We start from the raw sequence: 27,544 nt of genomic DNA on the forward strand, positions 1-27,544 counted from the left end.
AGACCTCCCCCAAGTTGCTTACTTTCTTCTTTTCTGACTTTTTTAAAGTGTATTGCCATCAGTACCCATGCCCAATTCTATCTGGAAACTGGGCCCAGTTCTATTTGCAGCCACAGACATTAGAAATTGTTCCACGTATGCAGGCTACATGTGTGGCACTGTAGCCTCAGCTAGGTGCTGGGGGTGGAGGTAGGAAAAGACAGCAGACATTTTCAAAGTCAGAAACTATGTGACTTTCCCTCTCCAAAATGTGCAATTCAAAGCTTTTTTGGTGGTGATTAGAACAGTGTTTGAACTGATTATTTTAACAGTACTGGAGGGGAAGACCCAAGGAGGGAGACTAGAGGCAGAGAAACTAGTCCTAGCACTCCCAGGGAAACAGGTAGAGCGCTCGACACGAGGGGATGGAGGGTTCCCAACTTGGTTCCAATCTAGCCACTGCTGCTTATAGCGACGTAAGGCTCACTATCCTGATATGTAAAATGCTGAGAGGAGGAAGTTACGTTACATAGACAAAGTTCCTTGTACAGTGCCTGGCATCCAGCAAACACTCCATCACTGCCATCATCAACATTAAGAAAACTGACAGCATTTCAAGGGGGGTATCCGTACAGTTAGCCCCATCTTTAGGCCTAACAAGTCCAAATATTTACTTAACAGGAGCCAGTGATTCTTATTTGGCCTAGACTGGAAGCAGATATTCTGGTCCTCAAATATCTATCTAACAGGAGATGGTCACACACACAGAAACTTAACAAGACACACTCTTCTTCCCGGGGTGATTAGAAGTGATGTTGGGATCATGTATGACGGTACAACATTATAAACACCTACTGTCATTGTCCTGGCAAAACACAGAAGCATGAAATAACAGTTCATCCACCCAGGATGAAATTAATAACCAAGGAGTACGCAAGAGAAAGACAAAGCCATTTGGCAGCCAAAGCAGATTTGATAAGTCAAGTCAAACCCTTCCTTGGAACGAGGCAGGGGATGAGTAGATAAAGACAGGCTTACCACAGGGTATGTATTAAAAACTTATCCTGTTTACTTAAATAAAGGGAATGCCCCTCAAGCCTTTAGTAAGAGTTTCCTGACAGTACCCTCACACAGACCTTATACACGTAGTGAGATTACTTTAACCCCACGCTAGAAGCAGTTAAGTAGAAAGTTCCTCCTGATAGCAGCAGATACAAGGAGATACAAAGGATACAGATACAAAGAAGAAAAAAGTACACCTGCAGCAAGCCATATAACCTCACAGCCTCCAGGGCTGCGGAGAAAGACAGGCCACCACCCATACTCACTAGGCCCCGAGGAAGCCTCTACATTATAGACAAGTTCCAAATCTTATGCAAGTTAAACCCCAAATAACAGCACAAATTTCACATACCTTTAGGATATTTGTTTTCAGAAAACATACACAGCGGCCCATACACATTGTTCAACATCTCCACTCCAGCCCCACCTCTTGGTGAAGCTTCCCTGACGTTCCCAGCACCCCGCTCCTACCACAGAAGGCAGAGCTGCAACCCAGCTCCGCACCCCCACCTGCTTTGGTAGCATCCTTATGAGAGGCCCGCTTTATTACGCATCTGTTCCCAAGTGACTGGTGAGCCCCTTGGTGGGAGAGACCTTTGTGCCTCCAGTGCCTAATATGTTGTTTGGAGATAGGAGACAAAGTTTAGTGAATGAATGAAAAAGAAAATCCCCAAGGCCCCTGAGCCCCCAAATTCTAGAAGGTTACAGTTTTGCAAACCTTTAAAGAAGAGATTCTCATCTAGGGGTCCACACAAAACGTTGAGTATCTGTTTATCTTCACCAGATTCTCTGCAAGTCCATAATCCTAAACTGGTTAGGACCTGTGTTCCCAGGGCATCTTCCCGAGTCAAAGCTGGGAGGAACTTGCCGTTGGAGCACTGCCGGGGAGGGTCTGCCAGGCTGTCTCTCATAGTGTCATTCTCCCTCCCAGCTTTAGCGCTGCCAAAATGAAACGCCCCTTCCACTCCCTCATCATTTCTCTCATCCTAACATCTGTGTTTGGGAACGACGGCCTGGTGGATCAGCTTGAGAAAGGAGGGGAAGATTCTAAGTCTGTGGATCCCCAATGGGGGCAGTTAAATAGCAAAAACCTGAGTATGCCCCTTCTCCCTGCTGACTTCCACAAGGAAAACACGGTCACCAACGACTGGATCATAGAGGGGGAGGAGGATGAGGATTATCTGGATCTGGAGAAGATATTCAGTGAAGATGATGACTACATCGACATCATTGACGCGGTTTCACCGACAGATTCAGAGGCCAGTGCTGGGAACATCCTCCAGCTCTTCCAAGGCAAGAGCCGGATCCAGCGTCTTAACATCCTTAATGCAAAGTTTGCTTTCAACCTTTACCGAGCACTGAAGGAGCAGGCCAAGCCTTTTGACAACATTTTCATAGCCCCTGTGGGCATTTCTACGGCCATGGGAATGATTTCCTTGGGCCTGCAGGGAGAGACTCATGAACAAGTGCACTCGATTTTGCATTTTAAAGACTTTGTCAATGCCAGCAGCAAGTATGAGATCACGACCATTCACAATCTCTTCCGTAAACTGACTCATCGCCTCTTCAGGAGGAATTTTGGGTACACACTGCGGTCAGTCAATGACCTCTACGTCCAGAAGCAATTTCCAATTCTGGATGACTTCAAAATTAAAGTAAGAGAGTACTACTTTGCAGAGGCCCAGGCAGCTGACTTCTCAGACCCTGCCTTCATATCGAAAACCAATAACCACATTCTGAAGCTCACCAAGGGCCTCATAAAAGATGCTCTGGAGAATATAGACCCAGCTACGCAGATGATGATTCTAAACTGCATCTACTTTAAAGGTAAGAAACAGCTTTATGTTTCTGAAAGCAAACTCATGACAGATTCCTTTAGTACACAGGTGGACTGCATGCCAAGAGCTGTATTCTAGCTCTGATTTATCCAGGAAACCAAGACACGAGGTGAGCTCACGGGGACAGGGAAGATCACGGTGAGGTGACAGTAGGAGCTGACACTTAGTGAGCCTTAACTCTGCACTGTACGCTCCCTTAATCTTCACCACAACCTTGGGAGGCAGTTACTGTTACCAGTGTCCCCATTCTACAGATGGAGCCACCAAGGTACAGAGAAGAAAACTGACACTCCATGGGCACAGCTAGTAAGGGGCAGAGCCCAGGTTGCCCCAGACAAGCCATCTCTAGTGCTTTGTTAAATTGGAATAAATAACGCAAAAACCTTTTTAGCCTGTGGCCAGCCTGGATTTCAGTTTTTTCATTTCCTTTCCCAATTATCAGTAAGCAGGAACATGGGTGAAAGGCTAAAGAAAGGTGTCTGAAAACTGTTCAGCCTGAGTTACTGACATAAACACCGACAGCTCCTTTTTGGGATACTTCTGCACTAATGGGCAAGTGGGGAATAAACTTATTTCTGGAGCAACTGTTCTGGACTAGGCACGAAGGCACTTTTTAATGAGAATACCTCCCATACACACTATACACACACAAGACCCCTGGAGTCCTAGAAATAAATGGGCATAGATTTGTAAAATCCAGACTTCTCCTTTAAAATGCTCTCATGGGGACCTGAACCAGAAGAAACGTCTACTTTACGATCCTGGAGAGCTGGAGGGCAGACACAAGGAATGGGTCTGCTTCACAGCTAGTCATGGTAACACAAACCACTCTCCTCTCTGCCACCAAAAATCAGCAGGCACCAGCTAGGTCTGGGAGGCCATGCTTCCTGACTAGTTAGCTCCAGTGTGGTTTAGAGCAGCCCTGGGAGGCAAAAGACAGAGGCCGTCTCCTGGCTGCTGCTGTGGGGCAGTGGGACCAGCGCCCCCCAACCTGCCAATACACTGCTCTGTGCCTAAGCTGAGGCCTCCCAGCAGCTGTGCCAGGCAGGCATTCTGCCAGATGGACAAAGGAGGGCCGAAGAAGCCAAGACCGCAGGAATGGCCTGGAGGCTGAGCCGGACTCCTGGGCTTCCCCCTCAAACACTGGGCACAACACAGGCCTCGTAGTGGGTAGAACCAAAGGCTGAGGCTCTAGCAAGCCTGTGACAAACACAGAGACACACAAGCAATATATACAATGAACACACACATATCCTTTTTATTACTGGCTATCAGTACAAGTTTTGGAAGTGAGCAAATTGCTGTCAAGTCCTGGCTTCACCACTCCTTATTTGTGTGGCCTGGGGCAAGTCATCCACTGTCCCTGTGACTCAGTTTTCTCACCTTGATCATGGAGATGATAACAACTAACCTGACAGGGCCAGGGGCAGCATTGCAAGAAACAGTGATGCCACACTGAGCCCAGTGCGTGGCATGTGGTGAGAGCTCAATGAACTTGGATGAATAAAACTGTAGATTCCAATATTATATGGTATATTAAGTATGTACGATATTGCTAGTGACATTTATTTTACTTCTATGAGCAATTAAATTATGTTTAGGAATGACTTTAGAACAGGCCAATGGAAGACATCGGGGCAGCACTGAAGCCCCCAGTCCTACCAGTCTGTGGGGCACCACCGGACACTGAGAGCCACTGCATTAGGCTGGCTGGGTGTTCAGGAGCAGGCAGAGAAACACAGCAGCAAGCCATCCCTGCCAGCAAGGGGCAGGAGAACAACTAGGATAGTCGGTTTAAAATTTCCTGAATGTAGTAACCAATGCCACACCAAAGTGTAGAAGTGGCAAATATATGTGCTTCCTTTCACATCATATTGGAATGGTCACTTAATTTAGGGCTGGGAATCAGAGAGATGAAATGCTAGTAGCAGTCAGTCTTTCAGGGACACTTACCAAAGGAGAGGAGAGTCTAGAAGAATTATTTCAATCTCTAGCTCCCAAATCTCTGTTACTAATTTGATTTTAATTTCAAATGTTACAACCACTTTGTAGAGCACAATAAAAACAGAGGTTGGGCCTCAGGAGAAAGTCAGAAGGAAAGTATCCCAGGGGACAGTTCTGCCCCAGAAGAACCAGGAAAAGCAGTGATTTCCAACCAGGGGGAAATTCTCCTCCTGGGGCAAATGTCAGGAGACATTTGTGGTTGTCACAACCTGGGGGAGAGGGGAAAGCGGTCCTGGCATCTAGAAGGTAGAGGCCAGGGATGCTGCTAAACACTCTACAATGCACAGGACAGCCCCTATCAGAGAGAACTGCCTAAATGTCAACAGTGCTGACATTAGGAAGCCCTGGGTGGAGGCCAGCTCAGGGAGAAGGAAATCTAGCTCCCATCACAGGCAGGTGGAGGCTGTCCGGTATTTAAACCTGCCAAGGAACCTCCTGCTTATCTCATCCCAACTACTCTACCCCCCAGCTAGAAACCTTGACCAAGTCACTTCACTTCTTTGTGTCTCTGTTTCCTCATCTGTAAAATGGGGCTAATATCAAGCACCCCCCTCATATGGCCGCTAGAAGGAGAAGATAAGGTATACAGGAAAGCTGCTTAGAAGAATGCCTGGCACACTGCCAGTTCTCAACTCTTAGTCGTCCATCATTACTAGTTACTAGCATCTTACAGTAAAATAGACAAGTACTTATTCCTCAATACACAGCATGGCACCTACATCTAAAGGGAAGATCTTGACAGCAGCGCTGCATCACCAATGGTCTTGCTAGTCACTAGAGAATCACAGAGTGTGGGGGAAGAAAGCCATCAACACAGAGCTGACATGAGCTCAAAGCTACTTGTTTTACAAACAAACAAGTAGAGGCCCAGGCAAGTTAGGTGTCAAACAACTAGTGTCAGAATCTAATCCAGAATTCATTCCAGTCTATTTAACCTCTCCACCATTATCACCCTTCCTAGAAGTATGTTAGCATTCTGACCTTAGAATTCTCTAAAACAGTGGTTCTCAAAGTGTGGTCCCCAGACCAGAAGCATCAGATCACCCGGGAACTTGTTAGAAATGCAGATGCTCAGCCAAAACCAGACCTATGGAATCAGAGACTGGGGGTAGGCCCTGCAGTCTGTTTGAATAAGCCCTCCAGGGGTTTCTGATGCACACTCACATGTGTTCTAGAAGAACATTTTATTAAAAGCCTTATTTCTGTTGACTTGACAGGATCCTGGGTGAATAAATTCCCAGTGGAAATGACCCACAACCACAACTTCCGGCTGAATGAAAGAGAGGTAGTTAAGGTTTCCATGATGCAGACCAAGGGGAACTTCCTGGCAGCAAATGACCAGGAGCTGGACTGCGATGTCCTACAGCTGGAGTATGTGGGGGGCATCAGCATGCTAATTGTGGTCCCACACAAGCTGTCTGGGATGAAGACCCTGGAGACACAGCTGACGCCCCAGGTGGTGGAGAGATGGCAAAAAAGCATGACAAATAGGTACTTCGGGTTGAGTGTTTGTTCTTTTTATCTTGGGGAGGCTGGGGGAACTGAAGAATACTGGAACTTTGGTCATTTTAAGAAGAATGGTGAAGAATGCAAAAATACCCAAGAACTGCCATCTTGGGCCACTCTGTTAATTCAGCCCAAATTCCTTGCTCAGTGAGAGGCAATCAGAGAGCAGTTGTGAGAAACACACCTGCTCTCCATAATGACAGTTTCAGAAGTTAGGGACAGGTGACTTAGAGCCAGTTTGGAAATAATCCCGGCTCTGCCACGTACTTGCTCTGTGGCTTTGAGCCCCAGCTTCATCATCCGTAAAAGTGGCATGATTCTATGACTTCCCAGGGTCACTGTGGGGAATATACAGAAAAGTGATGTTGAGCATCCCTCACAGAGCCTGGAACCTGGGAGGTATTCAACAAAGATGAGCACTCCCCTTCCCTACCTAAGAAATCCAGAGGTCCTCTTAAACCATTATCATTCATGATTTTCCTCTACTATTATTTATTACTCCATAGTCAAAACTACAGGTTTTAAATATTTACTAGGATTATTATTGGATCATGGCAGAAGGAATGGAGAAGTCACATTTTTGTTTACTGGATACTGGCTAGGCTCATATTAAGAAGAGAATTTGGTTTGGGTGTCCTTTAAGGACAAAAATACAAAGAAATGCAACAAACTGAAAAGCAGGCTCTTAAGGGAAGGTACATGGCCAGGTATCGAATTAGTCATCAAGCCCTGTCAATTTCTCCTTAAACGTGTCCCTTCCGTAGCTACCTCCTTCCTAACCTCACTGCCCATGACCTTGTACCCTGAGCCGGGGGAGGCCTAACCAGCCTGCCCGTTCCATTCCGCAGTCTACCCCAGAACTGGCCACCAGAACAGCATTCCCAAGACACCATCTCCATCCCCCTCTTCTCATAAACTCTCTGTGGACCCCTCACCCACAAGATACAGCCCAGCTTCTTGGCCTGGCCCAAAGACACAGCCCCCATCTGGCCTGCTCTGCTCCTCTTCCTCCTCTCGTCTCTCCTCCCCTCCTGCCTGGCGCCCCCTGGCACTCCAGCCAGACCACAGTCTCACACTCCATTTATCAGGCCCCCACTCGGAGCCCCCTCCAGGTCTCTGCTCATGCAGCGGGCCCACCTCCTCTCTCAAGCTGTGGGCAGCCTTCTAGGCCACAGGAATAGCCCCTCCTCCACACCCCTCCCAAGTGGCTCCAGCGGTCAGATCTATTCTAGTCATTCAGACATTAATGTACCATCTTTGCATTTTTGCTGCTTAAATATGTGAGTCTTGGCTTGCCAAAAGGAAATCAAGCTCTTGAGAAGGGCAACCATGTCTGACATCTCTTTATCCCCATGAGTGCTGGACTTGGCCCCAAAGGCACTTGTTGCTGTTCGTCCAGTCAAGTGCTGAATGAGTTGAGGCAAGGACTGAGAATGTTTAACACTGTCTGGTGTATGAGGGGTTCTTTTTTTAAGTACACCGACCAAGTATTCCACTCCCTAATTAATAAGAAACACCTGAAATCAGGGACCCAAACAAGAGAACTATTTTAGATACCTTCTCAAATCATAAGCCAGTAATAGTTCTGCTGCTGACCTAGAAGACAGGACATGAACCACACAGTGTTGAGGAAATTACTGTATAGTTACAACAGTAACTATAATTCAATTTTAAGTAACTAGAATTACATTGAGATGGTATTTCCAAAATCCTCAACTGACAGTACAGTGGTCTCCCCTTATCACTCTCCATGGTTTCAGTTACCCATGGTCACCCATGGTCCAAAAATATTAAAAGGAAAATTTGAGAAATAAACAACCCATAAGTTTCAAATTGCTCGCTGTTTTAAGTAGCATGATGAAATCTTGTGCCATCCCACTCTGTCCCACCTGGGACATAAATCATCCCTTTGTCCAGCAGATCCACGCTGTATACACTCCCCATCCATTAGTTACCTAGCACCCGTCTAGGTTATCAGATCGACTGTCATAGTATCACAGCTTGTGTTCAAGTAACCCTTATATTACTTAATAATGGCCCCAAAGCGCAAGAGTAGTGATGCTGGCAATTCAGATATGCCAAAGAGAGGTTATTGTTGTTAATCTCTTACTGTGCCTAATTTATAAATTAAACTTTATCATAAGTATGTATGCATAGGAAAAAATATAGTATATACAGAGTTCAGTACTAACCACAGTATCAGGCATCCACTGAGGGTCTTGGAACATATCCTCTGCAGATAAAGGGGGGACTACTATACCAGGATATGAATTTTAACAAGTGCTGTGTCAATTTTGTGATAAACACAACCAAGGGGGAGGGGGAGAGAGGGGTAGGTTGTGGACATTTGAAGGAAAAATGTGATTCTTTTGTAACTTGTGAGTCAATAAATCTGGGCGGGGCCTCCTTTTCTTCTTTGACCAGAACGAGAGAGGTTCTCCTGCCTAAATTCAAGCTGGAGAAGAACTATAATCTGGTGGAGGCCCTGAAGTCAATGGGGGTCACAGCACTGTTTAACAAAAACAGCAACATGGCGGGAATCTCAGGCCACAGGATCATCATCGACCTGGTAACCTCTCCCCTTGACTGCCCTCTGCACCCTCCCCAGGGTCTGCCCCCAGCACAGCCTTCCTCCCACCTAGCCTGACTTCACAGGTTGGGGAGGTGCTGGGTCTGCTCTCCTTGCGTCTGCCAGATGCTAAGTGGACAGGGTGGTCTCAGGGATCAGCCTGGGGGTAAGCCCTGTTCCTACTGACACCAGAAAGTCCACTCCATGAAATAGCTACTCCCAGTTGAATCATGAAAGACCCATTAAATACATGCAGAGACACTGCACTACCTACACAATGAACTTAACACACCAACAATAGGTGCTCCACAAAAAAGAGAGGCCACCAGTTCAAATAATGTGCAGATCCAGGCCCCATCCGTCTCCTGGCAGTGCGCCCCAGAGAGTGAGAAGGAGATGAGGCCTGGAGCCACTGTCCTGGCTCGCAGACTGCTCATACCGTGACCCCTGCCAAGACTGACTGTGATGCTCGAGTCTGAAGATAAGTATTGTTTACGTAACACGGCCCCTAAGCACAATTTCTGTCCCTGACAGGTGATTAGAGAGAGTTTCAAGGGCCATTCTACCAGCTATGGTTTGGGCCCTGTATGTGGTCTTTTGGTCCTTTCCCCAAATGAGATGAGACTCCACTGTATCCTCTATCCCTGTGTGTGCCAGCCGACGGAATCTGACAACATTCCTTTCCATTTTGAAACAGTTCAAGCATCAAGGTATCATCACAGTGAATGAGGAGGGCACTCAAGCTGCTGCCGTGACCACAGTGGGGTTCATGCCGCTGTCCACCCAAGTCCGCTTTACTGTCGACCGCCCCTTCCTGTTCCTCATCTATGAGCACCGCACCAGCTGCCTGCTCTTCATGGGGAGAGTTGCAAACCCCACCAAGTCTTAAAGGTGGAGGTCTGGGCATTTCAAGTGTTTTGGGGGCATTCTATAATTCTGTTTCCACCCTATCAATGAGAATGGAGATGTTTTGGCATCATGACTTTTGTGGTTTATCCTACCATTCTGAAATCAAGGCCCATATGAGAAAAGAAATTTACAAACAACTGAAAAGCTTGCTGGAATCAATTCTGCATAGTGAACAATGCCGTCAGTTCATAGAAGTAAATGTTCCTGTGGCGAGTCAGCCGTTACCTAGAGGGTGTCAGCAACATACAGACTGGCTCCTCAGAGCAAACCACTGGGGGCCTCCCTGGGCACCTCCTTCCCCTGCAGTACCCATCTTTGCATATCTGGCTCTATTACTCAAAGCCTTTCTCACCCAGGGCTCCTCATCTGAACACAGAACACAGAAGTGAGCTGCACGACTAATTTTTCACCTCTCCCAACGATGGTGCACAGCTAGCACCATTCCCGATGCCCAGGGGAAAAGTGACCTCCTGACATTCAAGGGGTGCCCTGGGCATTAGGGCTTAATTTTCTCAAGGCCCAACCTTCTGAACTGATGCTAAATCTGTACTCCTGCTGTCACCTCACTGCTGCCCAGAGGACAGTGTGTACACGCGGCCATGCCTTCCACCCTAGAGATAAATAAATATCACCACTTTTACTGTGCATCTGTTATAATTCTATTTTTTGAACCTCAAATAACTAAGAAAGGCCAAATTCAAAATAGCTGACAAGCCCAGGAATGACAGAGGTTGACAGAATAACTTGAGTTCTCCACAGTGACCCATGTACTACAGCAGGGCACATTCTCAGGATCAGGAAGTGGTGAGTGTGGCTAAGTCCTGGGGGCAGGGCTGCTGTGGACGGGGCTGTGTGGCAATTCCTGAAATGCCAGTCTTTACATGTGGCACGCTTTCACCCCTTGACGCAGGGAGACTCTCAGGCATGCTCCTGTAGTGGGCCTGGTTGGAGAGAGCAAGTAACATCTGAAGAATATGTTTCCAGATCCTTCGCTACCTGGGTAAGACAAGTGGAATCCAAAGAGGCTGCTCAGAATTCAAGAGTGCCAGCGCCTCTGCAGCGTCAGGGATGATGGGCCATGCCAGGGAGAGCATCACAAGCACTGTGTGTGTGGGCTGTCTGACTGTGACCCCCATAGCCCTGCAGGAGAGGCTTCCTCTTCCTCTCTCTGCAGAGGAACAAGACCAGATTTGGCAGGGCGCCAAAACCTGTCCAAGGTGCCGCTGCAGTGAGTTGCAGGGCCAGGGTTCAAGTGTACGTTGGCCTGATTCCAGTGCCACACATGGAGTCTTGTCACAGAGGACTTCTGACCCAGTGAGACCAATATCAGTCATGGGGGCAGCAAAAGGGGAGCACTGAGTGCTCCCCAAGGTAGGGGTCACTGTGATGGGTGTGCCCCCAGGTTATCTCACACCAACTCTAGGAGGTTTACACTATTATCACCTCCTTTTTGCAGCTAAAGAAACTAAGGCTCACAGAGGAGAAGTGATCTGCCCCAGGCCTGAATTCAAACCTAGGCCCTGCTTTTCGCTGCTTAACCCTCTCCACCTGCTCCCATCCCAACTTTCTGCGCCAGAGCCCCTGCCTCCAGTATCTACTGACCAGTACAGGGTTGAGGCCAAGGCCTTCCCTGTCACACTCTCTTGACCTCTCACTGAAACTTGAGGCTGCTAATGACCCACTCCTTCAGTTCCTTCTCCAGTTGGCTTCAACACTGTTTTTTCTGGTGCTTGTCCTGTATGTCCTTACTGTTGGTTCCTCTTGCTCCTCCCATTCCTAAATGCAGCTATCTCAAAAAACTGCCTTCATCCCTTTGCCATGCCTGTCCCCTATCCAAATGGCAACAGCCTCGCTTCCAATGTGGCCTGCTCCACCTCTGCTAGAGCCAGCCCAGGCTCCTCCATCACCCTGCACAGGCCAAAGCCCTCCGGCCTGCACACTTTTCTTTCACTCATATCCACTCAGAAGGCCTTCGGATCCCCTCTTTCAGAAACTAGCTGACCTGTGTTTCAAGGCAGTACAGTATTAATTGAGAGCACACATCCTAAGCCAGGCTGCCTAGGTTTGAATCCTGGCTCCGACATTTAGTAGCTATGGGATTTTAAGGCAAGTTCTGTGCATCAGTTTCCCCATCTGTAAAACGGGGATAATAACAGTGCCTGTTATTTAATAACAGGGATGTTGTGAGGATTGAGTTAATGCCTGGAAGGGGTCAAGATCAGTGCTTGGTGCTTAGCAAGAGCTAGGTAAGGACTTCTTGTTACTGTCTGCATCTGAGACAGCATCTAGCCCACGGGTTCCTAACTGGGGGCCCTGCGTGGATTTCTCCCACTTCACTTCCTATTCCTTGTGAATAGATGCATTTCTATGGAGGGAGAGGGCATAGCTTTCAAACGGGTCTATGACCTAAAAAATGTTAGTCCACAAACCTCATTTTGCAGGCACTGAGAGAATAAGTAACCCATCCCAAGGCCGCAAAAGCTACCAGTGGCACAGGTACACTAGCTCTAAGTGAAGTGCACAAATGTTTTTCAAGCAGGAGGTACATCTTATTAAATCACTACTTTATGGCAGTGGAGCAACTAAGTCTCTAAGCATTAGATACCTTTCAAAATGCTTAATTAACTAGTGGGCTAGACACCAAGAGAAGCAATTTCATCAGTGATATTTCTGAAGAAATATTATTCATAAAGTTGCAGGACAAAGATCACCAAACCTAGGCATGAAGGAGCCTCAGAGATCACACGACCCAGCCTCCAAGCGACTCCCTCCAGGCTCCCAAGGTCACTGAGGAGTGAACAGCTGCTTTAAGAGAGAAACCCAAGCTTCCTGCCCCAAACCCACTGGCACTTCTACTCAACAAAGTATTCTGAGACACTTTGTCATCAAAAGACCCAAACAGAGTATCTTTTTTAAAAAAAAGAAAAAAAGAAAAAAGTACAAAACATTACAAAAAAAAAACCAAAACTCTGGAAATCAGTTTCTCCTAGAAGGTCCAAGGGGTAAACCAGAAAGCACATGCAAGAACCTATGATCTCCGTGCTCTTGTTGAGCAATACAATCAAATATTTGTTCCCCCCCCCCAAAATATAACCATTAACTTCTGTTAAAACTACAATACTTATTCTACTCATGTAAAAGGTCACCACAGCGAAGGAAACATTTTAAGTGACAATGTTCCAGCCAATCACTGCTAACAGTTATGTCTACACTGACCCAGCCGGGCACTTAAGAGGGTCTCTCCAACTTTTTAAGAAGCCCTGTTGGCAAAGCAGGTGTGGAGAGGCTGAGACCTCAGCCAGGATCCCCATGCAGAACCAGGAGTCCAACCCCAGCCCTTGTGACCCTAAAACCCATGTGCTCCCAACCAACCTCACCAGTCATCACTCCCCAAAAGTGCAAAGTGCCCTCTACAGATTTCTTATATGCACTTATTAAACTCTAAATGACAATTGCTAAATATGCTTAAAATCTCATAGGCATGCAGGTCATAGAATTCTGGTGTTCAAAGATCCCAGAACTCATTAATTCGAGTGTCACCCCAAGCATGCTCCCTGTTTGCCAAAACCTGTTCTCCAGTGAGCCAGCCACCCAGCCCTTCTCCCCTCCAACAAGCTGAGAGAGTGCCACGGACTTTATACCCCTCACTTTTCCCTCCAGGCCAAACAAAGGGTCCATGTGCAATAATAGCACTTCTAAAACATAACTGTACACTAGTCAATATTAACTATAAAGTAAAAAAATTTGTTTTTAAAAATTAACGAACGGGGGTGTCGATGAAAAACACCATGGCAGAGAGAGTTTCATCAATCCTCAAATCCTCAAAGAGCTGTGGGAGAACACCTGATCGCAGGTACCAAGGCGGAAAGGTACCCAGGGGAACGTGAAAAGCCACAAGGTAAGCAGCTACGGTCACTGTGCTGCAGGCCCAACGCCCCGTCCCCTTAAGCACACTCAGGAAGAGGAGACTGTCCTGACACAGATGTGGCAGGCGAACAAGGCACTCTGCTCCACCTCCTGAATCAGCCACTGACTGTAGGGAGGGACAGGAGAGAAAATGACAGACGGAAGGTGAACTGAAAGCAGAATGCTCGACAAAATGCAATACATGACATCTTATGACATCTTACTATTAAAGAACAATAAACCAGTTACTATTTTTCATCCATCTTGGCCAGCTAAAATTGGACCCCCTAAATGTCTCCAGAATCAGAATGATGAACACCCAGACTGCAGCAGGTGCAGAAACCACTTTGCTGAGATCAGGAGAGGTGCCTCTCAGTTTGCCTGCCTGATGACCTCTACAACCTGGGTCACCCCAGAGCTCGGAGGTCAACCCCTCTGGTGTTCCACATGAAGGGACACACATGTCAGTGCTCAAGACTCAAACTACTAGGGGTGGAGTGGCGTGGGAAGGAACTGGAAGGCAGAAGCAATGGCTAAACTAGAAGCTGGGTTACCTGGAAGCTACCGATGAAAACAAATACTAGAACATCGTGCCCTGGCTTAGGACCAGCAGCAAGGAACGACTGAGAAAGGGAAAAATGACTTCTACGAAGGCCATTTGGGAAGACTTAGTGAACACAGGTTGAGACAGGACAAGATGGAGGCGGGCTCTCTACCACGGCATGCTGTGGCAGGTAAGAGGGCCCACGATGTCCCCCAGATGACACTGAGGGCTGCAGCTCCAAGGTCCAAGCACCAGCCAGAGGCCCCAGGCCGCATCTGGCAGGAAGGGGCCAGGGAAGGGATGGAAGAGGTGCCAGCCCAGCAACAGTCAGAGGCACCAGAGCAGGGAATGAGACACAGGGTGAACCTGGAGTCGGACTTTGTCCCTGGGAGCCACGCAAGAGGGAACTGAAGCGGGTTCCCTGGTCAACTGAGGTTCGGGCAGGGCACGGAGAAAGGCAGTGAGACACTGTGGCCATAGCAGGTACATACCTACAGGACAGTCACAGAAGAGCTGGCGGTGGCTGAAACACAGCCCCATCTACAGAATCACTATGGCCTCAAAACAGCATTTTTCTAAGAAATTTGTTGTGCGTCGCTAGGCAACACTCAAAACACGAGCACAGTATCTGGAGTCTGACATCACCCTACTAATGAATACTCACCACAGCTATTACAGGAATGAGTACGCCCAAGTTCCCCGCACTGCTAGAAGCCTAAAAAAGAATAGAACTGAGTCACTGATGAGCATGTGTTTCTTTTATTTAAAAAAAACAAAAGACACAAGATAGTGTTATGTAAAGCTGCAATTCCTTAATCTAAAAGAAATGATGAGATATACAGAGAGAGATGTATAAAGACGCTCATCCAGCATAATTTTAATAGCAAAAAAAAAATGGAAACAAATGTCAAACAGTAGAATGATTATATTCTTCGGCATAATTAAACACCACAAAGCCGTTAAAAAGACAACTTTCTGAAAAATATTTAGTCACCTTGGAAAGTGCCCACAGCAAATGTTAAATGGAAAGAAATCAGGATTTAAGAGTATGCTCTGATACAATCGCAACTATGTAAAATAAATATATTTGCATAAAAAATCTAGGAGGAAGTCTATCAAAATGTTAACAATGATTATATCTGAGTAGAGGGATTATGGGTGTTTTTTACTTTATTATTTATAGGTTTCTGTATCTTTTCTATAATAAATATATATTCTTTCCAAGTCTAGGAAAATTTGGGGGTTACTTTAAAATAACTAAATAAAAAGCAGGTTCCCTGGCTAGACACACAAAGGTAGCTAAACTGTGGTATACACTGATTAGCCAAAGTTCCAGAAGCGCGTGCCTAAGCGCATTAGACTTATTTTATGTTACATACAAGAATGGTAGCAGCTGTGAGCATTAAGCACTGGCTGTGTGCCAGGCACTGCTCCCAGTACTTCACACGGATCAACTTTATCTTCAGGGGAGAAAACAGCGTTTGAGTAGCTTGCCAAGGTCCCATGGCTGCTCAGTGGCAGGGATGGAATCCTAAGCCGTGCCCGCTCCACTCTGGAAACTAAGGGACTCACTGCTGCCTGATGATTAGACACAATCCACATTTATTAACTTATAATCACAGCTCCTCATCTTCAACAAGGCAGAATGTTGGCCCTCTTACTGCTCCTCTAAGCCCCCCTTATTCCACGAGGTCCCAAGTCATAGGGAAAGTGCAGCGGCTGCTCAATAAACACTTGCCTACTCACTTCACTATCAGTAAATAGGAGATATTCTGCAAAGAATAGAATTCACAGCTTGGTACCTGGTGAGTGGAAAAGGGGATCCCTCCATTGCCCGTGGCACAACCCCCATTCCCCAGCCTGTGAACAAAGCATTAAATCCCAAGTCTTGAGACTGTAAACACACAGCAAGAGCAGGTAGAGGTGAGCAGCCCATGGGTCCCAGGGGCCATCCTTTAGGGAACTGAGGTACAATTCCCAAGGGAAAGGAGACTGGCTCCTGAAAAATCCCTCAGACAGGTTACAGCCTCTGCTTTCTCGGGTGCTGAATGCCGCCCTGCATCATCGGAGCAGCCCTCTCATCCCGATACCAAAGGCCCTGCAGGACACGACAGATGCCCTTATCTCCTGTGCATCGGGATGGGCCTAGCTGTGCACCAGCCCAGGAGACTTGAGAAATCAGTCGCCCAGATCACTGTTGGCGGACCTGGCAGAGCAAGGCTGAATTAGAGCAAAGGGTCTTGGAATCCATTCTGCAACAGTTACTCCCTCTTAGCCAAGATTTACACACAAGGGGCTCCTTCTCATTCAGTTTCCAACTTAGCTGTCACCTCCTCAGAGAGGCCTCCACGACCAGCCCCATCTAAAGTGCCCCTCATCACACTGCCCTGTTTCATTTGCACCGGGTCCTCCCACTAAACTCACAGGAGCAGGCTGCTCCTTGTCTGCCTGTTGACTTCTGTAACCCCAGGACCTACAACAAGGGTCAGGATCCAACCCACCATTTCTTAGAAATAAAGTTTATGGGAGTACAGCCACCCGTTTGTTTTTATATTGGTTACAGCTGCTTTAACGCTACCATGGCAGAGCTGAGTAATTTCAACAGAGACCATATGGCTCGCAAAACCTAAAACATGTAGTCTGGCTCTTTACAGAAAAAGTGGGCTGACCCCTGACCTAGGCACCTAGTAGGTGAACAGTAACTGTCTGGGGAAGGGGAAAGAGGAGATGGAAGCAGGGAGGAAAGACAAAGGAGGACGAGGGTGGAAACTCAATAGAGGGACTGGTACCCATATGAGGAGAGGAGATGAAGGGGTAAGAGGTTTAACCTGCCTCAACCTCCTCAATCTGTCTCTTTGGGGGTTCGAGACGTGACATTTTGTCTGTCCCCATGGATCTGTCTCCCTTGGACGGCCTGAGATTAGGTCAGATCTGGCCCTTCTCCTGTTGTCACTGTGTTCTGATGACAGCCTCCACACCCTGGCTACATGATGGGTGAGAGAAAGGAGAGAGGGGTTAGGAGAGCTCACACTAGGCTGCTGTCGCCTTATCATACTGGGCTAGGGGAGGTGGCTACCACAAGCCAGATGTGGTCTGACCAGGAAGCCACCCTCTCCCCTGACCCCTGCCAGTACCCTTGAGAAGGAACCTCGCCTCCCTTGTTCTTGCACTTTACCAGATGCATTTAAATCATTTAACAAAGAAAGCACCATATTTCAACCAAGATAATGGCTGGAGACTCAGGCCTGGCCAGCAGGAGAGGCAGCTGGGCCATCTTCCTCCCTACCTTCAGGGCGGGCCCCTTCTCACTGGCCCTCTCGCTGGCGCGCTTTCCCTCCAGCCCCAGCTGCACAAACAGCTCCAACAGGTTCATGAGCAGCTCATCCACAAGGTGCTCGTCCTGGATGTTGGCCGCGATATTGGCCAGGGCATTGATCACTGCCAGGGAGCAGTGCCTGTGGGGGAGAGAAACGACAGCCACCACAATGCATTGGTCAGCATTGCAGGGGTGAGGCAGGCTGCCTCTCCCCAGCCTCGGCCTGCCGAACCATGCCCCTCTCTGTGCCTGTGAACAAAGCAGCCCTCCAGAGGTGACGAACACACCATCTTTGTGAACCAGCCCCCAAAGGAAAGTCAGCCGCTACAGAAATGACTGTGACCTCTCTCCTGAGATGAACTGAGGGCTTCTGGGAAACTGTTTAGGTTCCAGGAACCTGCAGGTCAGGGACTTGTGAAGGTCTCAGGACACCTCCCTCTGAGTGTCAATGGCCTACTACACAGTAAAAATGGAAGTACTACTCCCAGGCATTTCCTGGTTAGACGCTACTTTCCCCCTCAAATTATAGTCTTAATTCATCATTACCACCTGTAAAACTTTTGTAAAATAATCAGCTTCTTCCTCCACGCTGGGGCTGATGTTGGTTTAGCTCGCATCAGACACGCAGAAAGTGCTCAGTGGTCCTGGGAACCTGCCCGGGATCAGGCTAGCCCCACATAAACCCCAGATTCAAAGCTGACACTGCCCCCTCAGCGAGACACTGTGAACTAGCGAGGCTGGCCAGGCTTCTATAGACACTGGGGGCAGCCCAATCCTGCCACCTCCATGCTGTGTGACCCTAGATGAGGAGCTCAAGTCTTTGAGCCTCAGTTTCTTCCTGAGTAAAACAAAGACAATAATTCCCTCCTCGGGGCGGGGAGAAGAAATTAAACACTCTAAATGAAGCACTGAGCACACCGTCTGGTCCCCAGAAATCACAGAGCAAATGGCAGCTGTGACAAAAAGCATCCCCTTCACAGACAGGTAAATTCCTAGGAGATAAGGGCAAATGAGTGGCAGTAAATGCTTCCGGGGGTGAGGAAGAGGACAAATCACTTTTGGTGGCAATATCAGAGAAGGTTTTATGGAAGAAGAGGACATTTGAATCAGAAGTTGAAGAACTGGTAGGCACAGAGAACTGTGAGTACTGCAAACAGCAGGGGCCAACAGCAGCAAGACAGATGTGAGGGTCAGAAGGAAAATGGCAGCAAAGATGGGGCGATGGGGAAGGCAAGCAGGAGTCACTTTCAGAGCAAGAACCAGAAAGACGTGTTTTGGTCTGCGTGTGAGTTTCAGTGCAGAGACCAGGACCGACGGAAGGAGAGGGAGGTGAGCTGGCTACCTCTCCTCAGGCTCTTCTAGTAGCCTGGGCTCCCAATGGTGGCAGTGAGAAGGCAAAGAAACAATAAAACGCCAAGAGCTTGAATTTATATAGAGCTTTCACATATATGACCTCATTTACCCAACAACTAGAGACAGCTGTTCATTTGACAAATGAGGAAACTGAGGCACAGAGAGGGTGAGCGTTTTCTGAGGGCATGTAGCCACACTCTCGCTCACTAAAGTGACTCAGAGAGAATCTCAGAGTGAGGCCTGGATGTAATGGTCAAGAGAGGAGAAAAGAAACACCGACAAAGGGGTAACATCACTTCCTCCCTGCCCCACCCCTCTGAGATCCTCCTGCCTTTACTTCCCCCTCTCTCTCTCTTCTCTTGATCTGACGAACTCTTGAGAGATCCTCCAAACATAGAAAAACAGGTCCCTGCCCTCAAGGCATTCCCAGCAAGGGCAAGGAATAGACAAGGAAGCATATCTCAGTCTGCTAGGGAAAACTGGCCAGACTTTACACAAATATCAAACATTCGAGGATATAAAATGCCCATCCCCTTTGACCCTCTAATCCCACCTCTCAGAATCTACCCTGAGGAGAACATCAGAGATGCTCACAAATATGTAGCTATTAGGTTGTTCAACACAGTGCTTACCAGCAGAAAAACTGGAAAACTATCTGATGTCCATGCTAGGGACCAGTTAGGTAAATCATGGCGCTGCTCTACGACGGGACACTATGAAGCCGTTAAAGGGACATGCAGAGGAACATTTATGGCATGATTCATGTGTTGCTACATAAAAAAGCAGGTCACTCAGGGGCCGGCCCCGTGGCTTAGCGGTTAAGTGCGCACACTCTGCTACCGGCGGCCCGGGTTCGGATCCCGGGCACGCACCCACGCACTGCTTGTCCAGCCATGCTGAGGCCGTGTCCCACATGCAGCAACTAGAAGGATGCGCAACTATGACATACAACTATCTACTGGGGCTTTGGGGAGAAAAAGGGAAAAAAAGGAGGAGTATTGGCAATAGATGTTAGCTCAGGGCCAGTCTTCCTCAACAAAAAGAGGATTGGCATGGATGTTAGCTCAGGGCTGATTTTCCTGACAAAAAAAAAAAAAAAAAAAGCAGGTCACTCAGGTGGGCACTCGGAGCCCGTTTGGAGTCGGGGAGGGTCTGGGGTAACGAGCACTGAGATGCTCAGGTCCGGGGGGGCAGGTAATGGGGTTTTCATTTCTTGCCTTGTACACACAAGCTGTGTGTACATTGATTTGTAGCATATAGTGCTCTTGTAAGAAGAAAAGCTTACTTAAAAGACAAACCCCCAAACCTTATATTTGCGAAGGGAGTTAAATACTGTCATGATCTAGAGCGACAATGAGGTCCAGAAGAATTACCTGTAGCCATGGTCCTTGTAATCTTTAGTGGCTGAGTACACGACAGAGCTGGCCTTCACGCTGATCTGCTGGAAGAGATTCCACACTTCCTGATAAATGTATTGCTGGAAGAGAGTGAGGGACACTGTTACCACGCCACGACTCCTCCATGAAAGCCCCTCCCTGGAACACAGACAAGGCCCGTCTATCGTCATCCAGAGGGAAAGCTCCTGGAATCACGGACCATAAGGGTCTGAAAGACTTTCCAGGGCATTCACTCCTAAAGCTTTAAACAAACTTCAAATTAAAAGCTAAAAGAGAAATAGCTTCAATTTAAATCCTATTATATGTTATTAGCAAGAAATTAGTTTAAACTTCTTGTTTTCCCAGCACTCACAGAACAGTTACACTCTTCTTTTTTATTTGAAAAAGAATCTCACTATTCAGTGTTAAGACAGTTGTGAGCATTTAACTCATTGGCAGGGTAAATTTAATCTGTATTTTTACATTGCTGATAGACAAAGGAGTTTAACGAGGCTTGCACAGGGTGAGTAGGTTTCATGACAGGGGCCTTCCTTACATTTCCAGTGATAACCAGGCAGCCTAGCTGGTCAATGATGAGCACATCGAGGGAGGAGGGGGGCTGGCAGAATTTCTGCTGTAGAATCTGCAGAATTGGCTCCATGACCTTTGGGGTGTCCCTCAGGGCCACCGCGATGTGTCCCAAGGCTCGGATGGTGTGGTCAGGAATCAAGTGAGCATCCCTATGGGAGGGAAGAACAAAAGCGCACTGAGAATAGTGCTCTGGCATGCAGCAGTGAAATAAAAGCCAGACGCTAGGACCTGGACCTCGAGGTCATCACAGTCTTTCAGATGAAGCATTTATCTGAAAGTGACAGGCTGAGATCCTTAATCACCAGCAGAAACACAAAGTCCCCAGCACTAGGCAGGAAGACAGAGACATTTCTCTATTCTCAAATAGTGGTCCAGGATAGACATCCTAAGGTAGGTTTCACCTTACACCGTGGAAGAAACCCGATGAACAACTCCACACTGTACAAGACAGAAGCACAGACGTGTACAAGGCCAGGTGCCCCCCAGTAGCTGCAGAAAGCTGGCTGCCCCCGAGGGATGGGACATACTTGTCGCTCTCCTGGGAGATGTAGAGCCGGTTGGAAAGGCTGGCCAGGAAGGCCTCCACGATCACCGCGTCCACTGTCAAGCCAGCTTTCAGGCACCTGAGCAGCAAGGAAACCCACATGGTGTTAGGCATCAAAACAACAGGTGAGTCTTTTATGTTTTCTTGTTTTGGGGTTGTTTTTTTTTCCTTTCTTGAGTCTACAAAGTTTAAAGAGCTGCTCTGAACATTTTTTCCCCAGAAATGTGAATGAAAGTCATTACATAGAATGAATTCAAAGAACTGCTGAAGATTTTGCCCACTCGATAAATACCTCAGTCGAAAACAATAACTTCATTATTTTGGCCAAAACAGTTTCCTTCAGAATGTCATATTTACCCTAATTCCAATTTAAAATTTCCTGTACTATTCCTTAACTCAAGCCACAGTAACTGATTCAAATGACAGACGGTCCCAAGATGGCTAAGGGGATATCAGAATTTCATATATCAAAGTTTTAACAGTATGGAGAAATGTTTATGTTCTAGAGAAAAGGGGAAATTTAAAAAGCCCCTAAGAACGTCAACTCTTATCAGGTGTCTCTCACTCTCCGCATCTGTTTAGCTCCCAGGCCACAGAGTCAGAGAAGAGCGCAAGTCTGATAGAGAGGGGCCACGCTACTGTCTCGATTTGGCTTCTGAGAGCGAGAAGCCAAAATTCAGAGATACACATTTCATGTAAATCAGAATGTATCTGGCTCTCAAATTTGGAGAGCAAAAGTCACACAGCAGGAGCCTGGGCAGCAAGGGACACTTCATCATATAAAATCCCTCATTTATATTAAAAATTGCACAGAGGGGCTGGCCTGGTGGTGTAGCGGTTAAGTGCGTGTGCTCCGCTTTGGCGGCCCAGGGTTCACAGGTTCAGATCCAGGGTGCGGACTGATGCACCGTTTGTCAAGCCATGCTGTGGCGGCGTCCCATATAAAGTAGAGGAAAATGGGCAGGGATGTTAGCCCAGGGCCAATCTTCCTCAGCAAAAAGAGGAGGATTGGCAACAGATGTTAGCTCAGGGCTAATCTTCCTCACACACACACAAAAAAAAATTACACAGAAAAATAAGATAAAGAAAACATGACAACAGGTTGTTACTCTGGATGATGGGCCAATGGATAATTCCTTTCTTTCTATTTTTCTATACAAGTTTTCTCTATTTTTTATTACGTTTATGATCAGGAACAGGCAGGACGTTTTTATTTTTTAAAAATACATAAAAAGTCCTCTTTTTACATCAAGTATAGGTTTAGAATAATCAGAAACAAGCTTTAAAAAATTACAAACGTTTCTTATTTTGTAAGAATTTATTTTGTTTGAAACACCACTTCCTTCCTTCCCGGGTCATCCATCCCTCTTGCCTGGCCTCCCACCTGCAGATGTTGTCGATGGCAATGTCCCGGAGCTGCTCGTACATGGAAGGCTGGCTCTTCTTTCCCGACATGACATTCAGGGTTGGCTCAGAATGCTCATTGGTTACACTGATTTTTATATCATTGCCAGCAACTGAATGTAAAAATTCAAATATGTATCTGGTTAAGTCTATCTCTTTCCATCCCCTTCTTTATAATTCAAAACCAAAACAATATGTTAAAAATTTTTAGCTTATAAAAGCAATCACTCTAAAAAGATTTGACCAAACATTTCAAAAACAAAAGTGTCTGAGAACAGAAATGATGAAACAAACATGTTTAAATCAAAAGGAAGAATACTGGGGGGGCCCCACGGCTTAGCGGTTAAGTGCGCGCGCTCGGCTACTGGCCGCCCGGGTTCAGATCCCAGGTGCGCACCGACGCACCGCTTGTCGGGCCATGCTGAGGTGGCATCCCACATACAGCAACTAGAAGGATGTGCCACTATGACATACAACTATCTACTGGGGCTTGGAGGAGAAAAAGGGAAAAAAAGGAGGAGGATTGGCAATAGATGTTAGCTCAGGGCTGGTCTTCCTCAGCAAAAAGAGGAGGATTGGCATGGATGTTAGCTCAGGGCTGATCTTCCTAACCAAAAAAAAAAAAAAAAAAAGGAAGAATACTTAGGTCACAAAGTCATAAATATGTACAACAGCAATTTCTTAAAAAATGATTCCAAAGTCCTGATGAGCATCCACAGGCACCCAGCCCTGAAGTGATGCATGGTCCTGTCCCCAAGGGTTATCTAGCTAACGTGCACAAAGCAGGTTGGGGGCGGGGGGCAAGTGTGAGAGCGGGGGACTTAGAGCCAGAAGGATCCCTCCTTGCTCAGGAGGCCAGGGAAAGTCTTTCAACTGCTCGGAGTTTGGGTTTGTTCATCTAAAGGGAGAGGATTAAAATGCTCACCTTCATAGAACAAAGGGTAGGATGAGTGATACTATACTACAGCCTGAGCACACAGCAGGTGTTCCATTAATGTTAGTGGTTATAGGTCACCAGATTTGCTCTGAGCCCATGTCCTCGTCTATAGAAACAATAATACACTCGTAGGGCAGGGGGACTAAATGAGATCACACATGAAGAACTTCTTGCCCAGTGTCTGGGACACATAGGACTCACACTTCAGACTACTTCAGTGAGAGAAGGGGCCAAAAAGAAAGCAGGACTAGAGAGGGGCCTTCAGTGGTGGCAGGAGTACACGACAGGAGAAGAAAGAGGAAAGAAAGGCCCGGAGCCCCGAGGGGGCCATGTAGGGAATGATATGAGAAAAAGCATGGAGGAGGAATAAGCCCAAGCACGGGGCAAAGGGCACAGCCCAGCCACAACTTCTCAGTCACAAAACTGTGTTGGCCTCACACACAAAGTCACGTGGTCCTTTTCTTGGAGCCTCAAGAGCACATGGGGCCTGGGGGCTGGAGAAACAGCCTCAGGTACAGCCACCCGTTACCTGTATGGTACTGACTGTGGCACTTATACAGCTTCACCAGCACGGGGGACGGGACGACCAGGAAGTCCCGAAGAGACGGTGTCACCGAGTGCACCACCACTGGAAACCTCTCACACAGACGGCCCAGACCCTGCAACACACGGTTGACGCATTCAGCAGGCCCAAGCAGTGAGATGCTCAACCCTTCAGATACTCAAGTTGGACTGAAAACTTCCAAGGTCAAAGCTCCCAGGGCCACTTGGCCATGGGGCAAAAAGACAGGGAAGGGGGATGGTCTTGACTCTCTTTCACCTAAGGTGAGATACATTGTTAAAGTCTGTCCATTTCTTTTGGAAGCAAATTAGAGGAGAAAGGGTACAAAACATGATTTTTAAACAACGGCAGATGTGGAGTCACTGGGGTTTGTGACAAGGTAAGAGTCTCGGCAGAGCAGAGCTGGCACTGCAGATGTCAAGAGACGACCTCTCACACAGCCCTCTGGCTCACTTTCACAGCCCTTCACCCGCAGCCTTGGGAATGGTCCAGCAGAAACAGGGCAGCCTCTCCACAAAAGAGGACCCAGCTGTGCCTGGACCCCACTCACAGAAATCCCAGCACGCTGTAGGCAGTGGCCCCCGCTCAGTGGTGAACTATGTCCACAGCAGGCTCTAGTTGAAGTTTAAAGACAATACCTCAGACTCTGCTGCTGGTGCCAACCACAGCCTGAATGACATGACAAGAAGGCCCTGCTAACGAGCTCTAAGCCTCTCCAATGCCCGTGAGACTGACCTGCAGACAGCAGATAAGCAAAGGCAAATGAGCAATGATGACTTTGCTGGATGTCTTGGACTGCAGCTTCTCAGACAACTTGATGCAAAGATTTTCTGCACCTAAATTCAAAATCAGAAGGGAGTATGAAAGATTAGCAAAGTCCAATATTTACAAAATACTCATTCACCAATTAATCATACAATTTAACTAAACCCCAGAGACATACTTTTTGCAGGGTTTACTAATACTGAGAGGTTACACCAGAAAGTGTTTGGAGGCAGAAGTCCCTAACTGAAACCTCATCTCTGCTCCTTCTCTGTTGTGAAAACACCTTCCAGCACAGTGTGAGACTACTCTCTATTCTCTGCTGGCCCTGAGCCCCCTTGTCCCGACAGCATTCTGTGCACGGCAGCCATCCATCTGCCACACGCTTCCCATTCTGCTGCTCATACTAAACAAGCACCTTCTCCTCCAGCAATGAGCTCCCACTTCTCCACATAAAGGCCCACGAACCAGCAGGAAGTAGTGGAGAGAAGACACAGGTCCTGTGGCCTCGGCCATCACTATCCTCCCAGGTCTGGTTTCCTCAACTGCAGGACCGCGACACTAGACATCCAGGCCACAGCTGGAGATGATGCTTACCCTGCTCATCCTTTACAGCCCACACCATGAGGTCCACACAGGCGGCATTTGCCTGGCAGCGCAGCTTGAGGGGGCTCAGCTCGTTGTGGATCCGGTCTGCATCGTGTAGAATCTTCTGAAGCTCCCCCTGGCTCATGTTGAACTGCTCCAGCACAAAATCATGGATCTCCTTCACAAAGGAGGTCGGAAGGTCTGTGGGAAAGAGAGCGGGCATCACAACTGGAGACAAAACTGCACCAAAATTCAGGCAGTGGCTCTGAACATCTGTGGTCTTTCCCTCTCTAACAAAAACCAAAGAAGAGCACTTTGCTGCTGCCTACTCTGGTTCCAAGAACGCCTGCTAGGAAGAGCTTGGATAGGCTGTGCATAGCTGTCCTCTGTACATGTGCCATCTGGCAATCAGAGGACACGATCATTTCCCAGGGAAGTACGAGCCATACTTTGCTTTAAATAGTTAATATACTAAAACTTGAACATATGAAACACATAAATTGGGATGTATCATCACTGGAACTGGTCCAATTAACAATGAGAAATACCTCAGTGTATATATATTTATTTATGTTTACTTTTTTTTCAGTTTTGAGATATAATTGACATACATCACTGTATAAGTTTAAAGTGTACAGCATAATGACTGTGATACAGTGATATTTTTTAAAAGGCTGTCGGCTATGAGGTAAGGGCAAAAACTGGTTGTAGCCTGAAGAAGAGAATTCCCTGGCTACAGAGCTAGATCTTCAGAGCGCCCAGAGTTCGCAGCCTTTTTAAACACTCATCCTTGGGGCCTGGAAAATTCAGGAGAACCACTGTGACAGTCACAAGTTAGACCAGCCAAGGAAGCCAGCAACACACAGCACAGGTGAGGAGAGAGGCCTCAGGGATTCCTACGGGTCAGGCCAAGCAGGGCAGTCCCTGACACCCTCCTTAGTGAACTTAACCTTCCTTGCTGTGGCCCCGACCAGACTCAGCTTCCCAGTAGCCTTCAGAATTGGATTAGGAAAATGACTAACTAGAGTATGGTATATTTACATTACAATATTACATGATCATCAAAACTTATATTTATGAAGAACATCCAATATCATAAGGGAAGAACGTAGAAAAAATGTTTTAAAAATGCACAAAAGAGAGACTGGAAGGAGGTGCTAAATTTGTGTGTGTGCGCGTGCTACCCTATTAAGATATTTTCTCTGACTTATAAGATTATGAGTGCCTCATTTTCTTTTCTTAACTTTTTAAAATGTTTAAAATAGACATGTTAAACTATACACATGATCAGGACAATACAACACATCCACGTCAGAAAAACATCTGAGGAAATAAACCCACCGAAGAACCCATTATTGATGGTACAAGGGGCACAGGGTCATGGACAGATTTTTTTCCCCAAAATTTTCCCAAAATTTCAGTAACCTGACCTGTTACGTGTGTGTGTGTATGTTTTGTTTTTTTTTTTTTTTGTGAGGTGGACTAGCCCTGAGCTAACATCCGTTGCCAAGCCTCCTCTTTTTGCTGAGGAAGATTGGTCCTGGGCTAACATCTGTGCCCATCTTAAATACGGGACACTGCCACAGCATGGCTTGACAAGCAGTACATCGGTCCGCGCCTGGGATCCGAACCTGCGAATGCTGGGCTGCTGAAGCAGAGCGCATGCACTCAACCACTACGCCACCGGGACGGCCCCTCATCCGTGTTTTTAAGTGGCCCCAGGAGAAAGGAAGCACAAACCTGAGGCAGAGGCCTGGAACACAGTCTCACGGCACTCATGCTCATGTACAAACA

At 47.3% G+C, this 27,544-nt stretch overlaps 2 protein-coding genes across 5 annotated transcripts in view; one reads left to right on the forward strand and one right to left on the reverse strand.

Moving 5' to 3' along the window:
- PI4KA (phosphatidylinositol 4-kinase alpha) overlaps positions 1–27,544 on the reverse strand; it is a 127,049-nt gene that overhangs the window by 54,036 nt on the left and 45,469 nt on the right. For 3 of the 4 annotated variants that reach the window (XM_058532059.1, XM_058532058.1, XM_058532056.1), the window contains 9 exons: positions 25,760–25,951; positions 25,136–25,236; positions 24,368–24,497; positions 22,882–23,014; positions 21,481–21,576; positions 20,919–21,102; positions 20,360–20,463; positions 17,604–17,772; positions 14,982–15,032 (listed from right to left, as the gene is read on the reverse strand). In XM_058532059.1, the coding sequence (XP_058388042.1) occupies positions 14,982–15,032; positions 17,604–17,772; positions 20,360–20,463; positions 20,919–21,102; positions 21,481–21,576; positions 22,882–23,014; positions 24,368–24,497; positions 25,136–25,236; positions 25,760–25,951 (1,160 nt within the window). The remainder of the gene's footprint in view (positions 1–14,981; positions 15,033–17,603; positions 17,773–20,359; positions 20,464–20,918; positions 21,103–21,480; positions 21,577–22,881; positions 23,015–24,367; positions 24,498–25,135; positions 25,237–25,759; positions 25,952–27,544) is intronic. The other variant, XM_058532057.1, reaches the window with a different exon arrangement.
- Positions 1,971–10,512, forward strand: SERPIND1 (serpin family D member 1). The gene is made up of 4 exons (XM_058532060.1): positions 1,971–2,868; positions 6,101–6,374; positions 8,814–8,958; positions 9,656–10,512. The coding sequence occupies exons 1-4, from the start codon at positions 1,989–1,991 to the stop codon at positions 9,845–9,847; spliced, it is 1,491 nt and encodes a 496-aa protein (XP_058388043.1). The 5' UTR covers positions 1,971–1,988; the 3' UTR covers positions 9,848–10,512.

The sequence above is a fragment of the Diceros bicornis genome, chromosome 35 (assembly GCF_020826845.1).
Source record: "Diceros bicornis minor isolate mBicDic1 chromosome 35, mDicBic1.mat.cur, whole genome shotgun sequence".
Lineage (NCBI taxonomy): Eukaryota > Metazoa > Chordata > Mammalia > Perissodactyla > Rhinocerotidae > Diceros > Diceros bicornis.

What these genes read in the sequence shown, in the direction of transcription:
- SERPIND1 (XM_058532060.1), top strand. Translation starts at nt 1,989, where the DNA reads ATGAAACGCCCCTTCCACTCCCTCATCATTTCTCTCATCCTAACATCT. An exon ending in CAAAAAAGCATGACAAATAG is followed by an intron (nt 6,375 to 8,813) that starts GTACTTCGGGTT and finishes TTCTTTGACCAG; the next exon opens with AACGAGAGAGGTTCTCCTGC. An exon ending in ACAGGATCATCATCGACCTG is followed by an intron (nt 8,959 to 9,655) that starts GTAACCTCTCCC and finishes ATTTTGAAACAG; the next exon opens with TTCAAGCATCAAGGTATCAT.